General features: G+C 42.3%; 1 protein-coding gene across 2 annotated transcripts in view; it reads right to left on the bottom strand.

Moving 5' to 3' along the window:
- LOC119719229 (uncharacterized protein C20orf96-like) overlaps positions 1-25,924 on the bottom strand; it is a 41,996-nt gene that overhangs the window by 7,621 nt on the left and 8,451 nt on the right. The window contains exons 1-7 of one of the 2 annotated variants that reach the window (XM_038188601.1): positions 25,225-25,306; positions 18,980-20,988; positions 9,517-9,739; positions 5,950-6,004; positions 5,621-5,665; positions 4,937-5,036; positions 4,423-4,580 (exon numbers count right to left, since the gene is read on the bottom strand). In XM_038188601.1, coding sequence (XP_038044529.1) covers positions 4,423-4,580; positions 4,937-5,036; positions 5,621-5,665; positions 5,950-6,004; positions 9,517-9,739; positions 18,980-19,040 — 642 coding nt within the window. In that variant the 5' untranslated portion in view covers positions 19,041-20,988; positions 25,225-25,306. Of the gene's footprint in view, positions 1-4,422; positions 4,581-4,936; positions 5,037-5,620; positions 5,666-5,949; positions 6,005-9,516; positions 9,740-18,979; positions 20,989-25,224; positions 25,414-25,924 lie in introns of those variants that run through there. The other variant, XM_038188600.1, reaches the window with a different exon arrangement.

Here is a 25,924-nt window from a genome sequence, read left to right as displayed (position 1 = left end):
TCGACAAAATGACACAAAGCTCTTATCCAGAGCTGTCAAAAAAATTCATTGTGTTCACGTTTGCTGGGTGATTGAGCTTAGGCTTACATGCCTTACAAAAATAGGGTCGGTCGGAATTTATTATTTTTTTGGCCAATTTTTTTTATGCAGATTGAATGGGGCATTCATTTATATGCGAAGTTTTTGCCTGAACTATTTCCATTGCACTACGAAAGATATACACAAAATGGCCACAAAAAGTGAAAAAAACCTACCTTAATTATTGTCAATAAATTTAAGTTCGATAATTCTTAAAAAATAATGGAAAAATTAAGGTCGTTCGCACCATATGCACAACGCTAGTCACTGGCCAAAACTCCGTAGTGTGTGATGCACTGTGCATGTGTGGCGCGCAGCCGACAGACCTCTTTTTTACAGTCGAAAATTTCGGGAAACACGTTGCATGTATCTCACCATATACGAGTAGTGCGATCACAAAATGAACTCTTGAACACGGCAAATACATACACGGACAAGCTAGATCAATTCTGTGCATTAACTTGCACAAATGGTTCTTTCTCCATCGGTGTTTTCTTGGCATTTTTACGATGTCAAATCCGACCAGTTGACAGTGCACCGGCCTGCAATGCATAGCCATGCTAGCGCTATAGATCGCATAGCCATGCACAGACTGGTTACCGCATTTTCATCATGTCTTCTAAATTGGCCCCTGCACGGCGCAGCGGGAACCAGTCGTCGCTGCATTGAGCTAGGTTTACACACGTGATTATAGTCACCATGACATCGAATTGCAAAGTAGTTATATCGCGAAGCGAATTTGTAAAAAAAACGGAGGCTTCTTTTGAAAAAAATAGCGAATGTAAGTAAGAAAACAAATAAATACAAATTTTTTTTACGCAAAAGGGTTGTTGAGAGGTATTTTGTGAAGACAGAAAAGACAACAGCATTTTATATTTATTTATTCAATCATTAATTTTTTATTTTTTTTTGGAATTGCTTATAAAATTTTTAGGGTTGCGGCCTAAAAATAGGGTCGGTCGGGTAACTGGAAGCAGAATAATTTTGTTTTTGGCCTTAGTGCTTTTTCAATGAAGTCAGTCAGAATTTTTTTGTTGGCTGGTTCACTAGACATATGTTTTACAAGCCCGATTTCTGGAAGCACAAAAATACTTCCATAGTTCTCTAAATTTCCCACGCAATCATCATTGTTTCAGAACTATTTGTTGATTTGTTTGCTGTTTCTATTTTTGGGCAATTTCAGCATAGAGGAAGGATTTAAATCCGGATTTTTTACAATTCGGTTTGAATCCCACTTTACGATTTTGGAAATTGGACATACAAAACCAACCTTACAAAACAATTAAGCCTTCCATTTTTTTGTGACACAGGCTGAAGAAGAAACTGGAACATCTCCCAATTTGCCCCATGGTCTCTGATACATGTAGTTACTGCATTCACTTGCAAGTGGTCTTCAAGTGAATGACTAGCCTACCCATTGGACTTATAAAACAGTTGACACCCAGTTTTTCAACATTACAACTCTGGAGTGTTTTTGTAAAGGCCCAGTGGTCTAAGCCTGTTCGATATCTATTTATTTTTAAATCGGCATATCGTGAAAAAAATATCGGATATCGCGATATGATCATGATGACGTCATTTTTCCATTCATGGAACAATGGAATAACAAAAATACACAAAAGAAAACAAAAAACACACGACCGAAGTCACGATCCACTGCCGCGAAAAAACCCCCAATATGTCCTGAACAAAATCGTAAATTTTATTTGACTAGAGTCTCATTTACTTTGCCAATTTAGGTAGAAAACAGATTCCACATTCAAATATCGAAAACAAAATTACCTTGAAATGTTGGATAAAAATGTGCAAATAGAAATCCATATCGAGGAAAGAATGAAGCACTAGCACGCAATGCACGCCGCATTGATCCCCACGTGCACTCATAGTACAGCCCACACCATTTGCAGTCAAGGGTGTGCTTCATTGAAAACAATTTACCAGTATTTCCACCTTTTCAGAATTACAAATAATATTTTTTTTAATGGAGTCCGAAATATTTCCTGGTTCAGAAAAAGTTCTTCATCGTTACAAAAGAGCAAAATATTTTTTTTTCTAAAGATTTTTTTCGAAAAACGATGTTAACTCCAAAATGAGGGTGAAGCACACCTTTACAAAAATTAATGGATCAGTCCAATTTCTTGTGACGCATTTTCTGTTCTGTGAACGAAATAAAAGGCACGACTGAACAGTTGGTTTTCGACGTTTTTTGTTGCTGAAAATATGAACAGATTTCATAAGTTTGGGACAGTTTTGGCACTAAGCAAGTGTAAGTGCCCAGGCACAACCACGGAAGAGAAGGAACGAGTCAGGAAAATACGTGCAGGAAAATTTGATCTAGTTCGCCTGCGCGGAGTCGGCCCAGCCCAGCGGCGATTTTTGTTCTCTCCCAAACGACATCCGCAATACGCTATGGCGTTTTGGACTATACTTTTCTAAAAACATGAGAAGAAAATCAAAAATATAAATATATGAAATTCGGGCTTTATTTCCCTTTTTAAAAAAATCCTCCCAAGCCTCAGGTTAGAAAAAAAAAAAAAAAATCATATGCAATACTGTCATTCGAACCCGCAACCTTGCGGTGTAAAACACAATGTATTATCGACTGAGCTGTCGCACTGCTTGCTTCAAAGGTGGAAAACTAATAAATATATAGTGCCCACGTATTATAAAAGTATTGTAGTGGGCGCTTAACGTGCGTATGTCGTTTGGGCTGGAAAAAGAAAATTTGCGGGCTCGGCGTGGTCTCCTCTGGCCGCGTGCCGAAACGAAACATTCACTTCTCAACGTCGTAATCTACAATTCAAGTACATGTATTTGTGGTGTTTTGTCTGTACAACTTCACATTTCCGTCAAAACAAAACAGGCTTCGTATTTGCTTTGGGAAATGTCAGAGACTTGTTTCCCCTCGGTTAACTCCATGCACGTGATTACGATTTTGGCACTTGGTATGTGGGGTGAAATTGTGTTGTTTGTACTGCCACGTGCAGCGTGGAAGACGCAAAATCCAATACACATGACATTAGTCAGTTGGTTCCGCCCCTGAATAGGTAAGACCTCGCGGTACAATGCGGTAACAGTGAATTTGTGGTTTGCGGTTTTTCATGGGAGCGCTTTAGCGACAGTTTCAAACCTTAAGGGATTGACTATGGTTACAAAAGCGGTACCTCAAAAGAATATCGCGATATTTTTCGGCATATCAAACTTCACGATGTGCCGATTTTTTTTTATGAGATCGATACGATTTCCGATATAAAAAAAAATCTAATCGAAATATTGTGAAATATCGTCATACCGAACAGGCTTGCAGTGGTCATTGAATCCTGCAACCTATACCCAATTGACCTATCGCCATTTTCGAGTTAGCCACGCCCTTAGACAACCCTATGGAATTTTTGTACGCTGAGTTTTGTTTGTCTCAGATTTTGCGCGTTCCCTGTCCATTAGTATATCACGTAATTGGACATTATTTCACAAGCTGCCTTGATGCGATTCTACTGCTATTCTACCGTGATAGGGCGGGGGGGGGGGGGGGGGGGGGGGGGGCTGTAACCCCCCCAAATTTTGTCTAGCCCCCCCAAAATAAATTCCGTAAAAAAAAAATTGCATTAGCAAAAAGAAGGATTGTGATGTACATGCGAACGGTCTCCCCCTAAAGAAGAAATAGCCGTGACAAGGGTGCATTAGTTAATATAGTGTGAACGATTTTAGGATTTTATTGGCGCTCCCCATTGAAAATACGGCATGAGCCCCCCCCCCCCCAAAAAATTCTGGATCCACCGTGCTAGCCCCCCCAAAATATTGGTTCTAGAACCGCGCCTGCCATCATCTAGTAATGTTTCACTCAAGGAGATTAAGGAGTAGGAGTTTTGGATCATTTCTCTGAATCATTAATATATATTATGGTTAATTGGCTCTGTCATGGACATTACACTTCCTTTCATAGCGCTGGAATTACCCCTCCTGTAAACGATTTAACCACGTCGTGCAGGGTTTATTTTTGCCCAAAATTTCAAAAGGCAAAATTTCCAGCCAACTTCTGATATACAGCCACACGCCACAAATACTGGTTCGCAAGAGTGATTTCAACATTATTTGAAACGTCATAGTTTCAACACTCCAGGGTGTGCATGCCATGCACAACGGCCCACACAATGGTCAGCACACGGTCCGCTCCACAGACTACATGGACTTTGAGTGTGTGTACAACAGGCATGAGGGATTAGCGAGTTTGATGCCACCCAGAGGCGAGTCGAGGCAATCTAAGTCTTAACCTGTCAGTCTTGCCTGTGTACAAAAACAGCCAATGCGTGTACATCACGGTTTCCGGCGCGAACTGGTTAATACCTCATATTCTGTGGAGAGATACTGAATCTGCTTCTGTAGCTCGGCAATCTTCATTGCTCTGACTGGGTATTCCTTGTCCTTGTAACTCATCAGGACAGACAGCTCCGTCTTTCTTTCTCTCAGCTTGTTGTCCAAAGCTTGGCCTTGCTTCTCAAGTGCTAGAATTGAAGACAAGATGATCAAAACAAACTTTGAAGATGTTACTCAGGATTGCGACAAAGTGTGAGTAATTCAGAGAATTCTGCATCTTGGTATGTGGCTATAAATGAAAACAGAGTCAAAGATTCCCCCTCCATAGTAAAATCAAAACCACAATTAAAAAACACCAATCGGTCTATTTCACGAAACTACAACAAATGCAAATGATCCTGTGTACCCTTAAGAGTAACAGCTATAATTTGGATTACATGTAAATGCCAGATTTGCTGTAATAAACTCATACACTGTGAAAATTACAGGCTCTCAAGAATAATGCCTTCAACTTTTTGTTTTGGCGTTTGGGGTTTAATTTTACCTTCGACCTCCTTGGCCACTTTCGCTTTTGCCTCGTCGTAAGCTTTTCTTGCAAGAACCTTTTCAGTTTCAAACTTTGAAGTCAGTGTTGAAACAGCTCCCTGAAAAAATGAATACAAAATTTACAGATTTTTAAAAATCATGCTAACTCTCCTGCTATTTAAACAGTCACAGACAGTCAAATTTTCCATCCACTTTCCCCCAGTCACCAGCAGTCAGATCATATGTCAAGCAAGCACCATGACTAGTCAAACTCAGTCCAAGACCATGAACAGACAAAGCCGGCAAGTTGTGGGCACAGCTGGCTTATCAATTACCCACAGTCAAAGTAAAGCTGTATAAAGTTATTATCAGTCACAGCCAGTCAATCCGGCTTTGTGAAATAAGGCTTGGAATTTCTAACTGTTGCAAGCAGTCACTCGATCGACTTTGACTAAAGGCACAACTTGGCACAGAATGTATGTTCGCATGGGGGTTAATAGATTCTTCATTCTGCCACATCAGAGCAGTAAAAGTAAAAGTTCCTTAAAAATTCTTTAAAAAAAGAATAGATATGTACAGTTATTTTAAATATGATCACACACTTAATTGAGGACATATTGGACCAGCGACTTGAAGTTCTCTTCATCAAAGTACATAGTTGTACATAATTTCCGAACTTTGTAAAATTAAACTACAATCTTACCCTAAATCTCTCATACTTTCGTAGTAATGATTTCACCTCATCATGCTAGGAAAGGAAAGGAGAAAAAAATAATGAAAGGAATGAAATTAAAAATCATAGGATCTGTTTCCTTTCCATCCTTATCTTAAGACAATTACTCAACAAGTATATCAACATTTGGAAAAAGCAAAACCCACCTGTTTAAGTTTTAATTTGTTGACAAACAAAATAACTGTTCAATTTTGTACAATATTACAATTAAGATTTTTCAATTCTGGCACAGCTTGCTCGAAATTGATTTTAAAAACTTAAAAGTAAGAAACGTCCTGGATTGCATACGAACGACTCACCACTTCTTTCTCTTTGCCTTCAATCTCTTCTCTCAGCTTAGTATTCTCGTCAAGACTGGAAAAATTGCTCTTAAGGAGTAATTACACACTTAAGAAACTAATTGGCTTTTCCGCATAGTAGCGGAAAAGCCTTTCTTTTTGTTAAGATTTTTCTTTCTTCCTCTTCTTCTTTTTCTTTTTGTCGCCTAAACCCCATAGACTTTGTACACGTTTTTTTTCTCAACGCCACTTTTGGCAATAATCTTTGTCGTACATCATTCAAAGTCAACATAGGCATAGTCCTTATAGCATAGTTGTGTCCCGAAGAGTGACGTCATCGTGACGTCATCGTGGGTCACGTGACGTCACGTTAAAGATTAATAGATTAAATCTTTGGAAATCAGTATAAAATCAGCCGTGAGAGACCCGAACTTGACGTTTGCGGGAATCGATAGAATAATCCAGGATCTTCATTTTATCTCGTGTGAGCAAAATCATGTGACCTTTCCTTCCGGTCTAAACCGGAAGTAACTCGAATAGCCTTATAATTTAAAATTGGAAAAAAGATGTGAACTTGCTTGCAACGATGTTAGTCTGTGGCTAGATTGTACTTTACGAAAAAAACACAGGTGACGTCATAACATGTTAGAGCGCCCTCTATGGGCAGGTTGAAAAAAGTGAAAAAAAAATAATTTTCAGTCAATGTCTGTGACGAAGTTTGCGATAATCGCTTCAAAATTGGTGTATATGATGACCTCAATGCAGACAACACCTGTACGCGAAAAAAAAATGATGACGTCATCAGCCCAGAAATTATAAAGAAAAGACCTTTTTTCCTCTGAAAATTCCTGAAAATCAACCATGACAGTTTTTATATTAATTTTTAATTTAATTCGATTTAAGGGTAGGTCTAAAACATTTCGAAGTTTTCGAAGCAGTGCCCGCAGCGCACGTGTTGCCGAGGTCAAATCCCGACCTTTATCTGCAGGGCTTCGTCACGAATCGGCCGGAGTGTTCGACAGCTCTGTTTTTACGAACTACATGTTTACAAAAGAAGTAGCGATTCTCCAAGATGGCATGCATGGTTGTTGAAAGCAAACATTTTTTTTCTTTTCTGAATGATATGTGGATTCAGTAATAGATTCAGTATATTTTGGCAGAATTTGGTTCACTAGAAGTTGGGGTGTGAATTTGAGGATGAATTTTGTTGTTCTTTTTTAGTTCCTTCGCCGTGACTAATTGACTAGATTAGGACAAAAAATGATCACCACACATCGATAAAGAAAGCAACGAGCTTTCGTTTGATTAGCTTGTGCTAGTCCTTGTGGCGACATTTTCGTAGGTTTTCTGCCTATTAGCTTGGACGCGGGCGGAGGACGGTGTACAGCAAATCATCACGCACACGAACACATATAATTTCAGGGGGGGGGGGGTGGCTCGTTTTGAGGATGCTAATTTGTTTCATGTCATGCATGTTAAATTCCTTTTTTTCTGTATGTTTTGTTTTGCAATTGTCCTTATTTATAGATGGGATATATCCAGCTATGAATGTGTGCTTTTTATGAAGACAGTTGGTTTAATTTTGGAAAATTCACTTGAAAACTAGACAACAAATGGTGCATTTAGGCTGTACAACACATGTATAGATGTATCTGTATACTATACTTTGTGTTTTCGGTCATACAGAGAAAAAGTTTGTGAGGAAAAACATTTCGATAAATTTACAATTGTCACATTTTCTTTCAATACAGGAACCTGTTCACGCCAAGTTTGATTCGATTAAAACATTGTACATGCATAGTCAGGGATATGTTATTGATAAAAAAAAATTATAACGCGGAAAAGCCCTATGTCCTGTTGCAAACAGACTAGATCTCTCGTTTTCTTTCTTCTTCTTTTTCTTCTTTTTGTCCCCTAAATCCCATAGACTTTGTACACGTTTTTTTCTCAGTGCCACTCTTGCCATTAATCTTTGTCATACATCATTCAAAGTAAGCATAGTCATAGTTCTTATAGCAGAGATGTGCCCCGAAGGTGACGTCATGATGACGTAATCCTGGGTCACGTGACGTCATCATAAATGTGCATATTTTGAAGTCCTATATCTACAGAACTGTAAGTCCGATTGGGTTGTAACTCTGTATGTAGGTAGACCGGGATGTGTTATAGGTAAAAATTGAGGTGACATCATGATGACGTCATCGTGCAATTTTATATGATTTTTTTGAATTTTTGGACTTTTAAGCCATATCTCACGAATGCAAGATGCAAAATTCTTTTTGTATTATGTTTGTTAGGTAACAGGTATATGTACAAAATTTTGAAAAATGTGTGATGTCATCATGATGTCATCAAAAATGCAATTTTTTAAAACACATATAAGGGAAAATCCGACCGTCATGAAACGTGGTAGATAGCTAGATAATGGTACTAGAATGCTAAATCTGAAATGACGTCACCATAACGTCTTCGCATGATTTTGTATGATTTTTTTACTATGTACAATTTCATTCCCCTTCCAAAATCTAACACTTCCTTTCATTGGATTGACTTCAAGCTTGGTACAAACCAAGACCACAATGCAAAAAATGTGCATTGACAAGTGTTATCAAGATGACGTCATCGTAAGGCATGTGACGTCATCATAATGGTGCATTTTTTTTTATTGAGAAAACTATCAGTCCGAATGGTTCAAAATTGCGTATGAAGGGAGGCCGATACGTCTGATTTAATATGGATTTATTTCTTTTTGATGATAATACATGTATATCTCACAGAGGCTACATGCTAAATTAAAAATTTCTGGTACTGTATAATTTGAAACGTTGTACATGCATAGTCTGGGACGTCTTACTGATAAAAACAAAAAGCATAATGCGGAAAAGCCTTATGTTCTGTTGCAAACAGACACAGATCTCTAGTTTTGTTTTTTTAGCTGCGGGATAGCAGCTCAACAAATCATCATGTCTCTCGTTAGTCCATTAGTAATAAACGTTGACATTGTCTATGCTCCTACATATTTGGACCGATTTCAACAAAACTTTGTCAAAAGCATTTATAAGTAGCCAAGCCCCAATATGTCACAAGACCAAACTGGGGTCAAAGGTCATCATGGAGTCACTGATTTTGTTTTACTCAAAACATAACACTACTCCTTCCAGAAATTACATGGTACAATCACGTGACTCACGCATAAACACAGATTTCGTTTGCATGCAGCTCCCAAGATATTTCCGATTGAGCTTGTTTGTTTTTTTTATTAATTTTGGATCCTAAATATGTCTTACATATAAACTGCCTTTAATGTTGAAGACAATAATTGTGCCACAGATGTGATTTTTTTTAGGATAAATGGGGTATAATAAACATGATAAATGCAAGAGGAAAATCCTTATGTAATTTCTCTGTTGTCTTCTTGCGACATCACATACATCAAATCTGCAACAATTCAAACCGGACATCACGTCAAGAGTAAGATCTATATTTTAGTACTTACTTACATCATCTATTTTTTTTACCAGCTGCTCGGAGATACCTGCTTTTGAATCAACACATCACATGTACATTTACTGTGAAAAGCAAGGATACAGTGTTTCCTGCCTGGCCTTGTAGTTGGCTAGGGCTTTCCTCCGGGACCTGATCAGCAACTCTAGCACCTTGTTTTCTCTCTGTCTCTCCTTCAAGCTATCGTCCTCCTCTTCAGCTGGGGTGGTTCTACTCCTGGACTTATGCTGGTGGGCGCAGGCAGGGCCAGCGTAGTAGTGGAACTGCTTGGTTGGCGATTCCTGGGGTCGCGATCCTACCACAAGGGCTTTGGAAAATAAATAGGAACCAAAAAACAGGTGACTTTTGAATTTCCACTTCTACTTAACCAGTTCACGCCGGGTATATTTTGACAAGAACGGAACAAGGCACAGGATTACTTTTCACCCAACCTCAATACAGGCGGGTTGATGAAGCCATCATCCTTAGGCAGCACACTCATATTTCCGGCCTCGCTCACTGCGAGCCGGTCACTGACCCATCTATTACTCCCTGTAATGCCCCAAACCTCCCCAACACTCTATGGTTTTATGGAATCATCGCTGAACAAACACAATGGATAACAATGTGGCAGGGTTGTTTTTTTTTTTTTTTTTAAATCAAAAAAAAAATCGGATTTATTTGATTTAAAATCAGATTTTTTTAATTTAAATTTTTTTTTTTACTTTCAAAATATTGTAACGAAAATGCAAGTCATGATTAATTTCCAGTTAGCACACTTTATTCTTCACTCTGATAAGATACAGGTTCCGTTCATAAACTTAATTGATAGGACTTACGGAAGATAAGAAGATAAGTTTAAAGTTAATAACTTGTATTTCAATGAGAAGAATTAATGCCAATACAGTTGACTGTGTACTGATAATAGGGCCTATGATAAACTAATGGTAGAATAACTGTTAAATGAAATGACTTGTACAAGTTTAATTCAAGCTTTATAGGTCAAGACGCTATGATTATTATGATTAAGAATAATATTTGGCGCAGTGGTTTATGGCCAATCAGAGCATTGCAAGAGGCATTTTGTTATGATGCGCTAGCTCCTTGCGTTATGTACGCGCCCAAACGCTATAAAAGACGAGCCAAGTCAGGGCTCGGTGTTCAGATCGTGACTGGTTCTGGCCCGGTGAGGAAGTTCATCCAGAATAAGGAGCGCGTCGTACTCAACGTTCGATTGCAATGCACATCGGCGCTCCGCCTCATCGTTATCCACATAGACATTAGATAATACGCATCGGGCACGGTGTGTGCCAACAGTATTGGAAGACAATAAAACCGTTATTATTATTTGAAGAACAACACGATCTCTCCAGTCAGAATTCTTGTCTAGTCTCTAGTCATTTAGTACTTGAACCAGTGATTTCGCGCCCGTTACATTTGGTGGCAGCGGTGACCGGACTTCGACGGAGGTATTGTACACGCTACCAGAAAGACAAAAGAAGATGAATACTTCTGATCAAGAAATCCAGTTCGGACCCACCGCCGGGGCGGGCCGTTCAAGTACGCCAGAAGATGACACCATACATAGTTCACCGGCATTGGGCGGTGATGGTGACGGTTCATTTCAACGTGAACGACGAGAAATCAACCTGATGAAGGAAGAAAACGATAGGTTGCGGCGGCAACTTGCGGCAATGGGCACTGCCGATAATGAACGACAAGAACCGTCACCGTACAACATGGAACGACAAGAACCGTCACCATACAACATGGAACAACAGAGATCGACACAGAACAACATGTCAGCCCTGTCTGGCAATAAGCCGAGAGTTCGGCCAGCGACGTATGATGGTATGAGCCCCTGGGAAGACTACCTTGTGCAGTTTGAGCTATTGGCTGAGCTCAACGGGTGGAGTGCACGGGAGAAGGCGATGTACCTGGCCGCTAATCTACGGGGCGCAGCACAGGCCGTGCTGGGTGACTTAGATGTCACTAGACGACGAGATTATAACGCCCTCGTCACGGCACTCAGTCGACGATTTAGCCCTGACAACCAGACGGAGATGTTTCGTGTTCAATTAAAGAACCGAACGAGAGGGCGAGATGAGAAACTTCCCGAGTTGGCCCAGAGCATAAGGCGGTTGACACGACGGGCATACCCAACGGCACCCTACGAGCTACAAGAAACACTAGCGAGAGAGCATTTCATGGATGCTCTAGATGATGCTGACATCCGTTGGCGAGTGTTTCAATCCAGGCCGATCAACATTGATGATGCTGTGAGAGTTGCCATTGAGCTTGAGGCATTTCATACGGCAGAGAGACAACGGGGCCAAATAAGACGGTCAGCACCGGCTGCCAGAGTGATATCCTCTGACACAGCAGATACAACAGCCGCACAACCCCTGGAACGACAGCTGGCTGCATTTACCTCTACAATCGGTAATGCTATTGCCGAAGGGTTCAACAATCTACAGAAACAACTAAATGGGGAAGGGAAAATGGATAATGGCCAAAAGTTTAACCCCAGATCATCAACACAACGAAGATGGGCTCGTCAGGGAGACAAAGGCACCGTGGAGTGTTGGAACTGCCACGAGACCGGCCATTTCCGACGAGAATGCCCAAAAGCCGGTTCATGGAGAAATGATACAAGCTCCCTTCAGGAAAACGGCGGACAGTCGAGCTTGTGGGCCGAAGATCGACTACAGCACCCAGGCCCGGGCCAACAGACCCAACAACAACAACAACAACAATAAAGCCACGCATCAGATCGACAGTGGGGGCATGTGGCATGTATGTGGCCGGACATCTAGAAGGGGTGGGTGTGAATTTTCTGGTAGATACAGGGGCCAACATAACGATAGTGAGGCCAGAGATTTACTACGCCATACCAGAATCAACGCGACCGCGACTAGAGAATAAAGAAATCACCATGGTAACAGCAAATGGCAAGCCCCTACTCTCCATTGGGCGTGGGAGTTTTCAACTTAAAATCGGCAAGCAGAGCCCTCAGGTACAACATGATGTATGGGTGGCTGAGATCGACCTAGACGGTATCCTGGGCTATGATTTCATGATGAAATACAACTGTAATCTAGATGTGGGTAGGGCAGAAATGAAATTGCACGACATACCCATAGCGTGCACAGCCACTGCACGGGCACCAGCATCATCATGCCGCATCACTGCAGATACTACTGTGAGCATTCCACCAGGCGGAGAGGTATTGCTACCAGGGAAACTGGAAGGAGAAGCAGGTCTTACGGGACTGGCTGTAGTTGAACCAACGGCTAATTTGATAGAGAGACATGAGATGATAACCGCCAGGTCATTGGTATACACCGACAGTGGAAAGATTCCAGTTCGCATTTTGAACCTGACAGAGAAACATGCCACACTCTACAAAGGTACCAACGTTGCTACTTGCGAGCTAATAGAAGAAGTGGTGACAAATGTAGACCACTGTGATGTAAGAGCAGCAACTTGTCACACCGAGGAATCACCACCTAAAGAGTCAGTTCACAATGACACCAATTACATGCCCTCCCACCTTGATGATCTGTATAAGAGATGTAGCGTTCATCTTGAAACTGAGCAGCGGCAACAGCTTGCTACATTACTACAGCGACACCATGATGTTTTTGCGAATTCATCAGAAGATTTGGGAAAAACGGCCGTGTATCAACATAAAATAAACACTGGTGATGTACCCCCAATTCGCCAGCGAGCCCGCCGACTACCAATTCATCAAAGGGTGGAATCAGCGGAAGAAGTAAACAAGATGTTGAAAAGAGGTATTATCGAACCGTCTGCTAGCCCATGGGCATCACCAATAGTACTGGTAAAGAAGAAGGACGGCAGTATCAGATTCTGCGTCGATTACCGCAAAGTCAATGCAGTGACAATAAAAGACTCCTACCCTTTGCCGAGAATAGACGACTCCCTAGACACACTGGCCGGTTCAACGTGGTTTTCAACCTTGGACTTGCAGAGCGGCTACTGGCAAGTCGAGATGGCTGATGAAGATAAGGAAAAGACGGCATTTGCAACAGGCACAGGGTTCTACCAGTTCAAAGTTATGCCATTTGGACTTTGTAATGCCCCCGCTACGTTTGAACGGCTGATGGAAAAAGTGTTGAACGGGTTGCAATGGCAAACGTGCCTGATATACATCGATGACATCGTATCCTATGGCTGCAATTTTCAACAAGCACTTGGGCGACTTGAAGAAGTATTAGTCCGACTCAAGACAGCTGGGCTGAAACTGAGTCCAAAGAAATGCCATCTATTTCAACGAAGCGTGTCCTTTTTGGGCCACACCATCAGTGAAAAGGGCATAGCTACCGATGATGCCAAAACGGCTACAGTAAGGAACTGGCCAACACCGAAGAATGTCACCGAATTGAGAAGTTTCCTGGGCCTATGCTCGTATTACCGAAGATTCGTAAGAGGCTTTGCAGGCATTGCAAAACCATTGCATCAGCTGACTGAAAAACAACAGCCGTTCATCTGGACAGACGAGAGTGACAGAGCATTTCAGCAGCTTAAAACGGCCCTCACTTCCACTTCAATTTTGGCGTATCCAACGGAAGAAGATGAATTCATATTGGATACTGATGCGAGCAACTATGGAATTGGTGCAGTGCTATCGCAGGTGCAAAACGGCACAGAAAGAGTCATTGCATACTTCAGCCGTACACTTGGCAAAGCTGAGCGCAAGTACTGTGTGACGAGAAAAGAGCTCCTGGCTATAATCAGTGCAACGAAGCATTTTCATCACTACCTCTACGGCAGAAAATTCCTGATACGTACCGACCATGGGGCATTGAGATGGCTAATGAACTTCAAGAGCCCAGAAGGTCAGACGGCAAGATGGCTAGAAGTGATGGGTACTTATACCTTCGACATACAACACAGACCCGGCAGACAACACGGTAATGCAGACGGCTTATCTCGCCGGCCATGTGACGAATGTCAACAGTGCGAAAGAATTGAGCACAATGACCATGAAATGCATGTTCATGTCATCACACCGAAGCCGACAGCCACTAATATTTCGGAACCAAATGATGTCTTGCTTAATTGCAAAGAGAAAGAAGAAGTGATGAGCCACAAAGAAAAGTGTATCGGCAAAGAAAAATCGTCATGCAATGGCAATGATGATGAAGTGCATGGTTGCTCAGCCCAACCCGTGTGCACAAATAAAAATGATAAAAACGAAGAGATACAAGATGTAAGCACTGACCCCAACGCAAATACGGAGGCGCAAGATGTACCAATAACGTACTGTTCCGTAATTGGAACTACCGAGGCCGGAGAAGAAACCCCAGAGGAAAAGTCTGAAGAGGGCTGGAGGTCAGGAGACCTCGGATGGACAGCCAAAGACTTGAGAGGGTCGCAACTGGATGACAGAGACATCGGGCAGATACTCCGATGGAAAGAGTCAAGAGAAGAGCGACCAGACTGGGCAGAAGTCTCTCCCGAGGGCAGAGTAGTTAAATCATATTGGACGCAATGGGAGCGTCTAGAAGTACGTGATGGAGTGCTGTATAGACGATGGGAATCAGCTGTAGGTGATAAGATAACGTGGCAATTAATCCTTCCTTCGAATATGCGTGAAGACTTGATGAAACTTCTTCACTGTGAACCAACGTCCGGACACTTGGGACGGACTAAGACGTCTGACAGAGTTCAGAAAAGGTTCTACTGGTACGAGTGGCGAAGTGACGTCAGCAAGTTTTGCAAAAGTTGCGATATCTGCGCAACTCGTAAACAACCGCTGAAGCACCGTCGCAGCCATATGAAGACGTACAATGTCGGCATACCAATGGAAAGAATAGCCATTGATGTGATGGGTCCTCTGCCAGTTTCAGATCGAGGGAACAGGTACATACTGGTCGTTGCAGATTACTTCACGAAATGGACGGAGGCATACGCCATTCCAAATCAAGAAGCAACCACTGTCGCCAACGTTCTCACAGAAGAATTTATCTGCAGATACGGTGTCCCGTTACAACTACACTCAGATCAGGGTCGAAACTTCGAGTCACATGTGTTCCAGGAAGTTTGTCAGCTACTCGGCATCGACAAAACTAGAACCACTGCTCTTCATCCTCAATCTGATGGAATGGTTGAACGGTTTAATCGAACACTGGAAGCCATGCTCTCCATGTTCGTTTCAGACAACCAGCGTGATTGGGATCAGCGTCTGCCTTATATCATGATGGCATATCGAACTTCGATTCACGAGACCACGGGATGCACGCCAAGTGAGCTAATGTTAGGCCGTGATGTGAAATTACCTGCGGACTTGCTAATTGAGCGACCCCTAGAAGAAAAGTACAGTGAGCATACAGAGAACGCAGAGAAGTTACTCGAGCACATGGAAACCACACGACGGTATGCGAGAGAACATCTGAAAGTAGCGACAGAAAAACAAAAGAAAAGCTATGACCACAAAGCAAATGCAGGTGGCTACAACAAAGGAGATGTTGTATGGTTGTACAACCCAACGAAGAAGAAAGGGATAAGTCCTAAACTGCAGAGATACTGGGAAGGCCCGTACCTGATTACCAAGAGGCTGAGTGATGTCACTTACAGGCTTCAGAAAGGGCCGAAGACAAAACCAAAGGTCGTACATAGTAACCGACTCAAGCCATATTGTGGAAGCAAGCAAGTCAAATGGCTTTGGAAAGAAACAAGCAATAAACAAGACACGAAATGTAGCCGGGAAGAAAAAGAAGTCAGGATGGATTCTGCAGAACAAGACAGAAACAAAAGAAGTTCGACGAAAGTACAAGTAACAAAGCGGCGAAGGACTGGACGACAAGATAAACCTTTGGCAGAAAACCAAGAAACTAATCTACGAAGAAGTCAGCGAAGCAGGTGCCAACCAGAAAGATATCGAAATTAGCACCAGTGAACAGGCACATCCGGTAACCTGTAAAGCTCACTATAACTCAGGAGAGTTATACTTCTTAGGTGAGGGGGTGTTATTAGTTTAACACCAGTGAGGGGTTAAGCTCCCTCTACTGCCCCAGCCAGGTGTAGCAGGGGGGTGTACCTGCATCGCCGAACCCTTTGGGTTTTATCGACTGAGGAGTAATCTGAAGTCAGCCACCACACCTTGTCGCTTGGGGTGTAAAATACAATGCCGGGTCTACCAGTCTAATAATGCAGCTGCGCGGATCGACATGTCGTCACCATCATCAGGAAGTTAGCCTCAACTATTTCAGTCAATCGAGTTATTCCGCACAAGATAATCAAGTGTTCATCGATGGGGCTATCTAGCCCGGCTATCCAGCGCACCAGGGTCAGCCACCCTCAGCTTTAGAGTTCATCGATGGGGCTATCTAGCCCGGCTATCCAGCGCACCAGGGTTAGCCACCCTCAGCATAGAGTTCATCGATGGAGCAATCTTATCTAGCCGGTACCAGGGTCCGCCAACCTCAGAGGTTCCAGAGTGATCATTAGAGAAGATTTGGTAAGATACAAGTTGGTACAAAAACGAACACAGTGAAGAATGGGTCTTGAAATACAAATTTGGGGAGTTTAAATTTTAATAGAAGTAGCCTGCCGCTTTTGGACGTGATGCGTCCGAAACGCATGTTTCTTTAATAATGTGTGTAGCGCCCTCAAAAGTCGAGGCGCGAATAGCCTAATGGCAGCGCCCTATAGCTCGGCCTGTGTACCATGTGTAGTGTATACGGCTCGAGTAGAACTGCGGTAAGAAATTTTGCCGTTTTGTTTGAAGTAAAAAAAAAAAAAATAACGTCAGACGGAAACTGTGTCTGTTCAGTATGGTAGACGCAGGAACAGTTCGTTTTTGTAGAAGACATGTATCGTTGATGTATGTAGGACAAAGATAAATATTTGTGCGAAATTTGTAAATTGTTCTGCACGGTGTGTATAAATGTACATGTACATGCATTCAATAATGACTGTCGTGTTAGTTGTACAGACTACGGAAACTAGACGATGTTTGAAAACTGTGATGCTGCTGCTGATTTAAACATCAGAATGGTTTTTCCAAAAATAGAGATTAAGTTATTTAGATTAAGTAAACGTTTTGTTGAGGATATTCAGAGTTGCGGACCATTTCTAGTTTTATTTATTATTGTTGAGGATACTTGTTGCGGACTATCTCTAGTTTTATTTATTATTGTTGAGGATACTTGTTGCGGACTATCTCTAGTTTTATTTATTATTGTTGAGGATACTTGTTGCGGACCATTTCTAGTTTCATTTATTAATGTTGAGGATATTTGTTGCGGACTACTTATTGTATTGAAATAATTTTGGACATTGCTGAGGACGACTGTTGGAATATCTTGGGGTGCATAAATTACTTTCAGTGTGGCGGACAATTCTAATTTAAAGTGACAGGACTTTTTAAGCCGTGAGCTTGGCATAAGAAACCAAATATGATTCTTTTATTGAGAACATTGTAAGACTGCCTGGTGCAGTCAAGTCATAGGTAGTTTAATTACACATGCATTTTCGTTAACGTTTATTTGGTTCATTCGTAGTTAAATGCGAGGGCGCATTTGTGTCTTAAGTTGGGGAGAATGTAACGAAAATGCAAGTCATGATTAATTTCCAGTTAGCACACTTTATTCTTCACTCTGATAAGATACAGGTTCCGTTCATAAACTTAATTGATAGGACTTACGGAAGATAAGAAGATAAGTTTAAAGTTAATAACTTGTATTTCAATGAGAAGAATTAATGCCAATACAGTTGACTGTGTACTGATAATAGGGCCTATGATAAACTAATGGTAGAATAACTGTTAAATGAAATGACTTGTACAAGTTTAATTCAAGCTTTATAGGTCAAGACGCTATGATTATTATGATTAAGAATAATATTTGGCGCAGTGGTTTATGGCCAATCAGAGCATTGCAAGAGGCATTTTGTTATGATGCGCTAGCTCCTTGCGTTATGTACGCGCCCAAACGCTATAAAAGACGAGCCAAGTCAGGGCTCGGTGTTCAGATCGTGACTGGTTCTGGCCCGGTGAGGAAGTTCATCCAGAATAAGGAGCGCGTCGTACTCAACGTTCGATTGCAATGCACATCGGCGCTCCGCCTCATCGTTATCCACATAGACATTAGATAATACGCATCGGGCACGGTGTGTGCCAACAGTATTGGAAGACAATAAAACCGTTATTATTATTTGAAGAACAACACGATCTCTCCAGTCAGAATTCTTGTCTAGTCTCTAGTCATTTAGTACTTGAACCAGTGATTTCGCGCCCGTTACAATATTGATATAAAAATGTGTGTAAATCTCCCAATGCACCCTTACACCCATCACTAAGGAGTTTACAGGTTTCTACAATACCCATCATCCACAAAACTCCATAAATTGATATATGTTTTTGGACAAAATGTATGGAATCAGTGATAAAAAAAAATCGCATGATTTCAACTACGTACATGTACACATGTAGTCCACCTCATTGGTTCAATGGTACATTAATACTGAAGTTACTTTAAAGGTGCGTACAGCTGAGATACATGTTCATTGTGTGTGGGTATGAATGAAAAACGTGATTTACATGTATGTGTATGGTATCGTTCGTTCGTGTCTCCTCCATAGATCATATAATGTCCTTCCATCTCTGGATGCTTGTGATGGCCGTCTCAGTGACAAGGGTCAGGTCCTCGTCCGTGCAGTTTATTCCGCCGCACTCCAGAACATGATCCATCGTTTGGATCTGTCCGCAGTCACAGAGGGTATCTTCTTTATCGGTATACCCCCATCTTGCCATGTTGGCCCTGCACCGCCCCATTCTGGTCCGCAGCCGGTTCAGACATTGCCACTCTGGCCACTTCAAGTTGAGTCCTCTGATGGGTAGAGGCTTGACTGGTGGTGGGGGATTCTGCTCAGGTGGTGGGACAGAATCCAGAAAGCTGTGCCGGGATACAAGGCGCTTGTGAGGCGGTTGGTGTCCGTACAGCATGTGTCTGTCATCTGTGCACTGTTTCAATCGTTCCTTTAGGCAGATGTTAGTGCGCCTTTGGTCTGGAGATCCGACCCCAGAGAGATGGTATATCTTCTCAGCTTTTGTTGGTCTCAGGCAGCCTGTTATCTTTCGGTATGTGTTGTTGAGTGTGGTGTCAAGCTTTTTCACATGAGCTGATCTGCTCCATACGGGACAAGCGTATTCTGCGGATGACATGCAGAGGGCAACAGCTGCTGTTTGTACGGTTTTGGGGTCAACACCATAGTGTGATGTTGCGAGCTTCCCGATGATGGCATTTCGAGATCCCACTTTACCTATTGCCTTCTGGATGTGCTGCTTATAGGATAAGGTGCGATCGAGTTGCACGCCTAGGTACACTGGATGTTCGCAGTGTTTTAGCTGCACATTGTTCCACTCTATCTTCAGTTCCCTCTTGGCCTCCCTGTTCTTGAGGTGGAAGACACACACCTGGGTCTTGGACGGGTTTGCTCGCAGGTAGTTTGCTTGGTAGTATTCTGACAGGTTTGCGAGCGCTTTGTTGAGGTGGTGTTCAACAGCTTCAAAGGTGTTATGCTGGGATGTGATGCAGGTGTCATCTGCATAGATGAAGTTTCGAGTGTTCTCAGTTGATGGAATGTCGGCAGTGTAGATGTTGTAGAGTGTAGGCGCCAGGACGCCACCCTGGGGAAGACCGTTCTTCTGTTTCCGCCATCTGCTCTTCAGTCCATCGAGTTCGACAAAGAAGCGTCTGTTCTGCATCATCTTCTGGATGAATCTGGTGAGTTTAAGGTCATTTGTGATGTCATGAAGTTTTGTCAGTAGCCTTTGGTGGTTGACAGTGTCGTATGCAGCAGAAAGGTCTACAAATACTGCGCCGGTGATGAGGTTGTTCTGAAAGCCGTCTTCGATGTGTTGGGTCAGGTTAAGAAGTTGTCCTGTGGTGGATTTTCCTGGTCGGAAGCCTGCCTGCTCACAGTTTAGTTGGCTGTCAACATGGGGTACAATTCTGTTGAGAATAAGGTGTTCGAGAAGCTTGTAAGTTTGGCACAGGAGTGAGATCGGTCGAAAGTTCTTTGCTTCGTTTGGATCCTTTCCTGGCTTGAGGATGGCAACGACTTTGGTTCGAAGCCACTATTTTTGGGACACAGGTGTTCTCTATGCAGTTGTTGAACATGTCTAGTAGCCATTGTTGGGCTGCAGGGCCCATGTGTTCGATCTGCTCTGTTCTTAGGTCGTCGATGCCTGCTGCCTTATTGACCTGTAGGGTGGAGATACCTTTCTGTAGCTCTTCAGCAGAGAGAGGTCTGGTGAAATATGACAGGTTATGGTCAGCTCCAGGTAGCTTGTGCCTGTCTGTATTTGTTGTTTTGGGGGCCTTTCCGTTCAGCAACAGTTGGTTTGCTACTTGGTCAGCTGTAACATTGTAATGCTGTTCAGCTCGGGTGTTGTCAATGCCAAGCTTGCGTATGGTAGCCCATGCTTTCCTGCTGCTGTGTCTGAGGTCTGTCGTTTCAATCTGTGCTGCCACATCTGCCTATGTCGTTCAGATATCCTGGAGATGAGCTCTTCTCCTAAGGTGATGGTATCCTCTGAAAAGGGATCTGCAGTGCGTGAAATTAGACAAAAAAAGTGGTCAGACAAAATATCCGAGCACAATCAAAAGTGTTCTGCCATTGTCAAGTTTTGATCTGCCATTTAGCGTTCCAAATTTGAAGGTCACATACGGCATCTCAGTTGTGTCACAACTTTCACACCTCCCTCGACCTCTGTCTCGCAGTCAAGCCACGTCATGGTCTGGGAATCACGATCGTACTGTGACACCCATTTCTTAAAAGTATCATGCTTGACTTTCCGTCTCTTGGCTTTCTCAGTATCGGCTGTAGATAGTGCTCTCTTCATGATTGAAAACTTGAAATGCGTCCTTTTTCCCAAGTAAATTACTCTGTGAAACCTTGCGAGACGAACTTTCAAAAGGCCGCGTTGACTATACTTCAAACACGTGGACGGTACATACACGTGTGTACATGTACAGTATGTATGTTTACGTACGTACGTATCCATAATACACACCATGTAGTTGCAATGACAAGCGCCGGGCATTCACGCGCTCGTTTCTGTAGTAAGCCACGTTGTGAGAATTTAGTAACAATCACGCACTTAAAGCATACCGCGCAACACAACGTACTTTGATCTTGCTAAATTCTCATTACATGTATGCGCGTCAATGTCCTTATAATACTATTTAGACTCGTCACTATACAGACTCGATTCAAGTCTGCAGAACACATAACTTAAACTGGGTGAAATTGCAGTTCTGAATGTCCAAAAAGGCTCGATCGAATCATTATAGCAAGGAATAGAGGTTGAATCAGGTCCAATTTAACACTTTTGCCCAATAGAAATTAACTGGGAATTCCACAAACGGCCACTGCTCGTTTCCATAAAATGACTTGAAAAGTACAAAAAGTTGTATTAACTGATTTGTAGAAGAAACACGAAGACTGCTGATCGAAACACAATTTATCGACTTGATTTCACGTCTATTTTTTGGCAAACGGCACGTACGTACGAATGCCAATCTATCGCTGTGCACGCAGCGCTGTACTAGACTGTGTAATGATTGGGGTGTAAACGCGTTGCATCTATTGCGTGAATATAAGACAACACGTACATGTAGTTAGCAGCCGCTCAGCGTACGGTAAGTATTACAGACCGGATCATCGGAAATAAACAACAAAATACTTTTGAGTGCAAGCGTTTATTTCATACTTCTGAAAAAGACAACTCCACAAAGAATACATAAATCGCTCGGACATTTTGTCCGAGCACATCTGCATTTGGTCGGACAAACCATGAAAGTGGTCGGAAAATGTCCGATGTCCGACTGTAATTTCACGCACTGGATCTGTGTCATAGGCTGAGGTATACTGTGCCAGGAGTTGGCTGGATTCCTCGTCGATGCCTGGGATGTATGACGTGCGGCAGCCTCTTGGTATATGTTTACGAGCTATCTGTTTGACGATTTCTACGAAGGATTCGTAGTTCTTTGGGTCTGTTGGGAGGTTTGTCAGGGCACGATCAAGGCTTTCTGTGAAAGCAGGCCAGTCTGCCTTAGCAAAGTTGAACCTGCGCTTGAACGTGGTTTTGTTTGGAGTGATGACTGCAGTGAGTTGGATACCAATAGGTCGGTGTTGGGATCTTGGGATTGGCTCAGCTACAAGCTTGCGGCTGGTGGGGGCAAGCAGTCGGCTGCAGAAGACTAGATCTGGGTTGTATCGTCTCTTCCAGCGAATGCTTGCAAAAGACTTTGGGAGCTTTGGGTCGTGGATTAGCTTTAGTTCGTTGTCCTGGGCCCATGTTTCAACTAGTACTCCATCATCTCCAGTAGTGTCATAGCCCCATTGTGTGCTGTGGCTGTTGTAATCACCAATGACGATATGCCTGTTGGTGGTGGCAGAGGGGTACAAAAAGCCGATGTTTGGTGGCTTGTAGATGGATGAGATGGTTAGTCCCTTGGTGGTCACATTCAGCACTTTGATGTCGTCATTATGAGTACTCGATGTGGAGTCCGGTCTGATCTTCTCCTTGGTGAAGATAGCACTTCCATATTGGCGGTGCGGTCGTTCGATGGCAAGCTTCATACCCTTGACCTTGGGTCGTGGATTGTCACTGCCACGGTGTGTCTCTTGGAGACATAACATGTCGCAGTCGAGATTCTTGCACAGAGTTGCGAGGATTTCCTCCTTGGCGTCTGATAGGCCTTCAGCATTCCATGAAAGCACTGTCAGGGCCGGCCTTGATAAAGGCCCCTCATCGGGATGACACTGAGGTGCTGCTCCATGGTGAAGTTTCATTATGTTGATCTTGGGGACAATTATGGTATGACAATTGACATACAAAAAAATTACACTTCTCCATGGGCATGTATATTTCATAAGAATGCTTCTAATTTCAAAACTGGTAGCACTGATCCTTGTGTAACTTATAGTGTTTGATTGATGGTCCTTCATACAAGGTCAAATATAGAAATCAGGCCCTGCATAGATCTTTAAAAGATATTATACAAATCTCAATGTAACTTTTATGGAGAAATGTTAGGAATAAGATGGATCAATTGTGACTGTAATCAGAGATGCCACAGGGTCTGCTTGAAAAAAACGGAACTGGGTCTGCTTGAAAAAACCCCCGGAATGGCTGCTTGAAAAAATGGAACTTTTTTGTGTGTGAAAAAGCCACTCCGTGTCCGACACAAAGTCCCGTTGTCATCTTTATCTTGTGGGTAGCCAAGCCAAGTTCTGTTTATTTTTTAATTTTGCTTCTATGGCCTTTAAAAGCTGTTGGTTCGTTCAATCACTTTGACTTTTTCCATATTCCTAATATTTATTCTGCCTACCCGAATTTCCAACGTAATATTCGACACGAAAAGTGCATGATTCCACAACACAGTGCTGTCGGTGTACATGATCCTTGCACTACGCGCGCGATGCCCTCAACGAAAACATGGTTGGTACCCGCATTTTTTGTATTCACATATATCACTGCGATCGGAAACCACCGATAGCTGAAATGATAGATTGATTTCCAGGCTGAATGCTACGTGTGCTAAGCACACAACATGCCCGCATGCGGTGAAGCTCGCGCAAGGCGCCGTTGTATATTGCGTGCAAGTACGTTGGCCGCTTGTATCGCATGCAGGCTCGGCAACAACATACACAAAGACTGTTTTTAAGACTACTTCAACGAACAACGTTGTGCCATGCGTGTGCCTAAATGTACTAAATCCAGGTAAAAATCAACGCAGTTCCACAGTTTTTTTTCTCTTTTTCTGGTAAATTTGACGGCCAGAAAAACCGGAATTTTGTGAGATTTCTTTTAAAAACCGTAATTCCGGTTAAAACCGGAAAAGTGGCATCTCTGTGTAATATACACCTTTAGATGGTTCAGGTAAGCCTACACCAGCACAGCTGATTCACCATATTGCTGTAAACAGATCAAGGAATGATGAGAGTGAGTGTGCTGTCTTTAAAACTCAAACTTCGATCAAAACCTTTAAACTCAGATCTTGACTTTAATCAAAGCAATGATTTTGCGGAATTATGCAAAACCTACATGTAAGCATGGTACAATGTAAGTTGAGTCCATGCTGATGAAGTACAGGTATGTATGGGATGTTTGAATGTGTTAACAACATCTTACACTTTGTAATTAGGTGGAATCACTTGATTTAAGTGATAAAAATGACCCTCAATAAATTTATTTTGACAAAATTCAGAATTTACAAAAAGGGATTGAAATCAGTGATTTAAAAAAAAAAAATCATTTGATTTAAATCACGATGTAAATCAGTGGATTTAAATCAACGTGATTTAAATCAGCCAACCCTGCAATGTAGTGGGTCCACTATGGTTGCCAATGGGTTAAACCCTGTAGGACAAAATCAATTAACCCTAACCTTCCCAAATCCTCCAAAATCATCCTTGCAAAAAGGAGGATTTTGCAGGATTGAGGAATTTTACAAAAATGTGTGGCTGATTTTTGAGGCTGCGCTGTGTCTAGGTCTTAGGCCAGACCTTGTGCTGTAAATGCTCAGCCGTGCATAAATTTTGGCCTAGATTATACTTGAAATCCTCTGCACTGCTCCAAGATGTCACTGGCTCTGCCTCAACATATTGACAGTGATTGTTGAAGGATTTTGCAGGATTGAGGCTGTTTGCAATTTTTATATGAAGTCAGTTGGATGAATTTGCAGGAATGAGGGTGCATCCAAGCAAACATGCCAAGAGAGTTAGGCTTAATGATCGCCTCAAAAATTCTGGGAAGTTAATAGTAATACTAACATGATCCAGTTCTGGTACTTTCCTCTGTTAACCTCCGACCCTCTCTTGCTTTTGCTGAACTCTTTGCTATGCGCCTGGAACTACGTTCCCATTGGTTGTAGTCTGTGGACACCAGTTCAATGTTTGCCAACGGTTTCTGGAGATCAGATGGTTGCACCCCCAGGCTTGCCATTGCTCATGTGCATAGACCTGTCCAACAGTAAACAATTTGGAATTGTTATCATCAGTCAGTGTTGACCCACGTCAAGGTGACTCGGACTTGACTCGACTCACATCGACTAGACTCAGACTCACTATCACAAATTGGACAGAAAAAATGTTGCAACCTGACACCACTTCCGCGATTGTGTACAGTCTATGGAGAATCAAGAACATTTTCTTAAGTATTTCCTAACAAAATTGGAAATGTTTCTCAGTCCCAGATTCATGTATTATCATTTTTTGCAATGAATGACCTTCATAAAGATGATATGAGGAAACAAGAGGTGTCAGGTTGCAACATTTTTTTTCCCAAGTGGACTTGGCACTTACATATGAGTTGTGACTCACATTTTTTTGCATGATCGAGAGCCAAATTCTCACTTGTCTATTCACCATTACATGCAAGTTACTACTGTATTGCTAAAGAATTGCCTTTTTCTGAGGTTGATCAATATTCTTCCAGTAAGCTGGACAAAGAATCTCTTAAGATTTTATGCTG

The sequence above is a fragment of the Patiria miniata genome, unplaced genomic scaffold (genome assembly GCF_015706575.1).
Source record: "Patiria miniata isolate m_02_andy unplaced genomic scaffold, ASM1570657v1 HiC_scaffold_8, whole genome shotgun sequence".
Taxonomy (NCBI): Eukaryota; Metazoa; Echinodermata; class Asteroidea; order Valvatida; family Asterinidae; genus Patiria; species Patiria miniata.
The sequence above is the reverse complement of the archived record's forward strand: the minus strand, read 5'-3'. Positions and strand labels throughout refer to the sequence as shown.